The sequence below is a fragment of the Athene cunicularia genome (assembly GCF_003259725.1).
Source record: "Athene cunicularia isolate RWA chromosome 9 unlocalized genomic scaffold, athCun1 chr9_part1, whole genome shotgun sequence".
NCBI lineage: Eukaryota > Metazoa > Chordata > Aves > Strigiformes > Strigidae > Athene > Athene cunicularia.
In genome coordinates this window covers 631,951-638,382 of record NW_020799110.1, presented here as the reverse complement: position 1 = coordinate 638,382, position 6,432 = coordinate 631,951, and the positions used below count along the sequence as shown (strand labels likewise).

Here is a 6,432-nt window from a genome sequence, read left to right as displayed (position 1 = left end):
GCTGCCCCCCATCCCGCCCTGGCAGGAGCCGCCTGCCGCGGGCAGCGAGCGCGGCAGCCCCTCGGCCGTCAGGACACGGACCCGACCCGAGTCGTCCCAGGACGTGGCCCCGTCTGCTGCTCGGGGCGGGAGAGAGGAGGAGAGCGCTGCCGGGGGCCGCTCTGAACCCGCCACTGCCGATCCTATCGCCTTGGACGCCTTAAGCAGAAATAATTTTGCAAAGCCCAGAATAATTGGAGGAAAATTAGCTGCTTTTACCGTGCTGGCTGATTCAGATGCTTTTATCCCTTGTGAAGCTACTGGTAACCCCCGTCCAACAATACAGTGGACCAAGGTATCGCCAGGTAAGCTTGATGAACCTCTACAATTTACCTTCCAGTATAATCCTATACTCGAGTACGGCTTCATTTAGCAGTACTGAGAGATACCAGTGGAAAGATGAACTTGGAAACAGTGAAAGATATCCCAGCACTCTTGCTGGAGTGTCTTACTGCTAATTATGAAACAGTTCTTTAGGGGAATAAAGAGAAATCTGTGATCTATTTTTAACTGTAATTCTGTGCTTACTGTGAGAAGATTTCAGCAGTTACTGCATGTTACCTGCTGTTCCAGAACAGTGAGACAAGTGAAAAGAGAAATCTGTGGTAACAAAGCATCAAATCAAGTTAAAGCCATACCAAAATAGTTCTGAATCTGCAAAGCCTAGTCACAACCACGCCAAAGCCCTTTGGGGTCTGCACAGCCCCATATGTTTGGTCCAGACTTTGTCTCTGCTGAGGACTCGGTTTTGGTTTTGGTTTAAAGCTTTGTCACTGGCTATGCAAAATGCTATTATTTCTGAGCACTAGTGTCTTATCTGGGCAAAGCAGACGGGGCCAGGGGAAGTGTTTTCAGGGACTGAGCGAGAGGAGAGAGGTTCTGACGTGCTGCGCTGTCGTGCCCTTGCTTTCGCAGGGATGGAGGCTCCGGAAGGCCGCGGGGAGGGCAGGTGGCGGGTGTTTGCCAACGGCACGCTCGCCATCTCCCGGGCGGGCCTGGGGGACCGCGGGCAGTACCTGTGCACCGCTGCCAACCCGCTCGGCGCGGCCCAGCTCCTCGCCACCCTGTCCGTAGTGGCCTACCCGCCCCGCATCGCCGGCGGGAGGTGGCAGCTCCTCACCGCGCACTCCGGGAAGGCTGCGGCAGTGACGTGCAGAGCCGATGGCCGGCCTCCTCCCACCATCACCTGGGTTCTGGCAAACAAAACACACGTCTCCGACTCTTCCGCGGGGAATAACGGCGTTCGTGTGGAACCCGACGGCACTTTAATTATCGAGGAAGCCACTGTTTACGACAGGGGCCTCTACACATGCGTGGCTAAAAACCCAGCGGGCACTGACACGCTGGTTGTAAAGCTGCAGGTCGTTGCGGCGCCGCCCGCTATTCTGGAAGAGAAGAGAGAACGTGTTGAAGGAACCATGGGGGAAAATCTGAAACTCCCTTGCACCGTGACAGGGAATCCTCGGCCCGCTGTCCACTGGGTGCTCTTCGATGGCACGGTGGTGAAACCTCTGCAGTTTGTAAACGGCAAGCTGTTCCTGTTCGCCAACGGCTCCCTCCACCTCAGCACTGTCGCCCCCTCCGACAGCGGGAATTACGAGTGCATAGCCACGAGCTCGACCGGCTCAGACCGGAGGGTGGTGACCCTCGTGGTGGAACGCAGAGATACGCTTCCAAAAATAGCCACCGCCTCACGAGAGGTGACTCGGTTGAACTTTGGGGATCAGCTGCTTCTGAACTGCACAGCGACGGGAGAGCCAAAGCCCAGGATCATCTGGAGGCTACCCTCCAAGGCAGTGGTCGACCAGTGGCACAGGTAGGAGTCTTGGTCTTTTTCCTCACTTCTTTGAAACCTCAAATGCTGTTTTCTCTGGTGCTTGTGTAAGAGACTGTTACATCACAGAAACACTGCGCTGTGAAGGAAACTCACATTTAAATGTTTAGCAGTGGTGGAACATCCGTGATGATGGTGTAATCTTATACGTCAAATACCAGATCCCATCAGTTGTCACAAGTGAGTGGGGTCTTACCAAAATGGTCACCAGTCATATTTGAATTAAAAACCACAATGTTAATCACGCACTGGCCGAATTTTGTCATTTTATAGGAGAAGTTCTTTGTGAGAGGTGTGCAAAGCAGGACTCAGGAGGAAGAGACTGCTGTAGTCTCCAGCTCTTTGTTCCATAATTCTTTTCCTCTTTTTCCCCCCGCAACAGAATGGGAAGTCGAATCCACGTCCATCCCAATGGGTCCTTGGTTATCGAGGCAGTCACTGAAAAGGATGCAGGCGACTATTTGTGTGTTGCCAGAAATACCATCGGAGACGATCTGATACTGATGAAAGTCAGCGTCACCATGAAACCAGCCAAGATTGACCAGAAACAGTATCTCAAGAAAGTGGTGCCGTACGGGAAGGATTTCAGAGTGGACTGCAAGGCCTCCGGGTCACCCGCCCCAGAAATATCCTGGAGCCTGCCCGACGGGACGGTGATCAACAACGCGATGCTGGCAGATGACAGCGGCCACAGGTCGCGCAGGTACGTCCTCTTCGACAACGGGACTCTGTACCTCAACAAAGCTGGAGTAACGGAGGGAGGAGATTACACCTGCTACGCTCAGAACACGCTGGGCAGGGATGAAATGACGATACACGTCACGGTCGTCATGGCAGCCCCTCAGATAAAGCACAACTACAAGACACACATGCAGGTGAAAGCTGGAGACGTGGCATTACTGGACTGTGAGGCCGTTGGAGAACCCAAGCCAAAAATATTCTGGTTGTTACCTTCCAGTGACATGATCTCCTCGTCAACAGCCAGACACCTCCTGCACGTCAATGGGTCTCTGTCAGTCAGTCGAGTCAAACTGTTAGATGCCGGGGAGTATATGTGTGTCGCTCGGAATCCTGGAGGGGACGATACAAAGTTGTACAAATTGGATGTTGTTGCTAAACCACCCATCATAAACGGTTTACACATGAACAAAACAATCATGACAGTGACGGCAGTCAGGCATTCGAAGAAACAAATTGACTGTAGGGCAGAAGGGACGCCCCCCCCTGAGATTATGTGGATCATGCCTGATAATATTTTCCTAACAGCTCCATATTACGGGAGCAGGATTGTAGTACACAAAAACGGGACGCTTGAGATTCGGAACATAAGGCCCTCTGACACAGCCGAGTTCATCTGTGTGGCCCGTAACGACGGGGGTGAGAGTATGTTGGTGGTGCAGCTGGAGGTAGTGGAAATGCTGCGGCGACCGACATTTAAAAATCCATTCAATGAAAAAATAATAGCAAAACCAGGGAAAGCTACTACGCTGAACTGCTCCGTGGACGGGAACCCTCCGCCAGACGTCAGCTGGATGCTGCCCAATGGCACGTGGTTCTCTGGCGGCATCAAGACCTCCCAGTTTCTGACAGGAAGCCATGGCACCCTCACCATCTCCAGCCCCGACACAGCCAAAGCAGGGAGGTATCGCTGCGCTGCCAGGAATAAAGTCGGCTACATCGAGAAGCTGCTCATCGTGGAGGTTGGCCAGAAGCCCAACATTCTGACTCGCCCAGTGGGGCCAGTGAAGGGCATCAGCGGGGAGTCGCTGTCGCTTCACTGCCTGTCCGAAGGGAGTCCCAGGCCAAGGACAGCGTGGACGCTGCCGGGCGGCTCGGTGCTGGAGCGGCCGCAGCTCGGCAGGAAGCACGTGCTGCTGGAGAACGGCACGCTGCTCATACGGGACGCCTCCGTCCACGACAGGGGCGACTACGTCTGCAGGGCCCACAACGACGCCGGGGAGTCCTCCCTCACCGTTCCTGTCGTCATCGCGGCCCACGCCCCGCGGATCACCAACAGGCCGCCGCGGGCCGTCCACACCGTGCCCGGCGCAGCGCTTCAGCTCCACTGCGCGGCACTGGGAATTCCTAAACCAGAGATTTCCTGGGAGCTACCGGACCGCTCCGTGCTCTCTACAGACCACCGAGGCCGAGCATCGGGCAGCCAAGTGCTTCACCCCTCAGGGACGTTACTCATCGAGAACCCCCGGCCCTCGGACTCCGGCGCGTACAAGTGCACGGCGAAGAACCACCTCGGCAGCGACTTCACGGTCACATACGTTCACGTCATCTGAAGTAAGAAACGCAGCACAAAGGAGCCTCCACAAATTTGGCAGCTGGACCGAGCTCAGTCACGGAGTGAGGTTAATCAAAGGCAGCCCCAGGCTAAATACACCCCCCGCAGTCAGTCTGCAGTGGCCCTGCAAAAAGGAGAGGAGGGACCTGGGGAAGATGAGGTCCAGCATTAGTACCTGGCATTTGTTCTTTCAGTGATTAAACAGACAAATTAATTTAACAAACTGAAGGCGCATTTGCTCTGCCAGCAAACAGGGAATATCAAATAAGATTACCTTTTGGAAATGTACCTAGAGATCTTCAGTAGAGGACAAGACTTCTTCAGTGTGAAATGCCCCATGTGACATGAGCATGGATCACATAAACCCAGAGTATCTGAGAACCAAAGAGCAGATTTTATTACGATGCAAATTACTGTCTCAATACATTTGAATATTTAGTATGTTTTGTAATAAATATTCAATGGTGAAACAACAGTGAAGTATTTTTAATAATACAGCTGTTCCACAGAGTCTTTGCGGAACTTTGGGATGATACGTACAGAACAGCTTTGTTCTTGTTTTTAAACAAGAGAGTAAGCTCTGGTTAGTGCTGTTCACAATAAGTACAGACTGTGTGTAGCTCAGCAGCATTTTCCTATGGTCACAAAAGTGTTTGTTAAAAATTTCTCACGAGAAAACAATTGCATCAATTTGTGTATATATTTAGAGCTCTGGTTTCTCAATTCAGTAGACAGGACTAAGAAGCAACCTTTGGTAGTGAGGGGAAAATACCTTAACATGGTAGATGGTCATCAACACATTTTACACTAATGAATCACGGATTGGACTGGTCAAATAAATATTTAAAATAAATGAAGCCAGTAACTACAGCTCAGAATTTCTTAATTTCTTCCAAAGAGAGAGATTAACGTCAGAACAGAGGGGTCAAAATACCTGCACCACGGTTTTTCCCCTTAAATTTGCAGATCTGGGAGGAGGGTTGGCGCTGGCCCTACACCCCGTGGTGCCGCAGGCGGCGCTGCCCGAGCCCTCCTGCTCTCTCCGGCCGCAGGGAGGGCTGAGGCTGCGGGAAGGGCTGGGGGCAGCCGTCCCCTCCCTCGCGCACAGCTCCAGCTCTCCGCGGCGTTCGAAGGAAGGAGAAGCCCAAGAGGGGGCAGACGTCCCTCCTGGGCCCGCAGGATGCCGCTGAGGGGGGCTGGCGGAGCCCTCGGCGCCGTGACCACCCCTGAGCCGCCGCTTCGCGCCCGGCAGCGAGAAGGTGTTCAAGCTCCCGGAGCTAGACGCAGACTCTACCTCGTTTGACCACGTCACAATCAATTTTGGGAGTTTTAAATTGTTTTTATTCGGGACTATAAGCTCAGCTTGGATTGCGTTTGTGCCGGTTTGATCGTTTTCTGACGCCAACCACACACAGCTTGCTGGGCGTGTGTTCCCAACTCCTGCAGCATGGGCGGAGCAGCAGCCACAGAATGGTCACAACAGGTGAATCTCACCAGTTCAGATGTGTAAGAGCTTTAGCTACTATGAAGAACAGTTAAATCTCCTTAAAAGAAGATTAGAGCAGAATACATTTTGACATGAGTAAGACTTACCAGAGCAGAAATACTTTTTACGTAAGACTTACCTGACTGTCATAAAAACCAGTCAAAACCTACTTTTCCTCAGATTTTCGTGCAGTGAGTGTTGTTTCATTAGCTGGCTGCTCGGCCTCCCACGTCCTCTGAAGTTTGTTCCTCTGTCCCCACAGAGCACCTTTGATACCATCCAGAAACTCTCTGTATGGTAGATTAAGCAAATTGAATTAATATAAAACAGGGAGAAGATATTCCTGTGTATATTTAAAACACCCTGCCCTTTCAAAATGAACACATTAAAAAAATCACACAGGCTAACACCTAAATTACATAAAATAGTCATGTTTATTCCGTTTTTTCAACTGAGCAAAATTATATGTGTAGGGGTCTGAACAATAACGATTTGTTTGTGGTAATTCTGATTTATAATGTGGGTTTGCACCAGCTGACGGTACCAACCCCCCCCGGCACCGGACACTCACCGCACGGCGCTGGGGGTGCAGACGGGGCGCGGGGAAAACTCCTCCGGGGCGGCTTCGGCGCGAGAGACCCGTGGGAAGGGCGCGGGGGCTCTGCCACCCCGCTGCGTCGGCGCCGGACACGCGGAGCTTTGCTGCCTGCGAGGTTTCCCCGGGCGGGAGGGGCGTAACCCGCCGCGGCTGCGGGAGCGTCGCTGCCGGTCCCAGCGCCC

The 6,432-nt window shown here is 52.7% G+C and overlaps 1 protein-coding gene across 1 annotated transcript in view; it reads left to right on the top strand.

Annotated features, from left to right (window-relative positions):
* IGSF10 (immunoglobulin superfamily member 10) overlaps positions 1 to 4,631 on the top strand; it is an 11,521-nt gene extending 6,890 nt beyond the window's left edge. The window contains exons 5-7 of the mRNA XM_026854943.1: positions 20 to 344; positions 955 to 1,855; positions 2,256 to 4,631. Coding sequence (XP_026710744.1) covers positions 20 to 344; positions 955 to 1,855; positions 2,256 to 4,164 — 3,135 coding nt within the window. The 3' untranslated portion in view covers positions 4,165 to 4,631. The remainder of the gene's footprint in view (positions 1 to 19; positions 345 to 954; positions 1,856 to 2,255) is intronic.
* Positions 4,632 to 6,432: the final 1,801 nt, after the last annotated feature.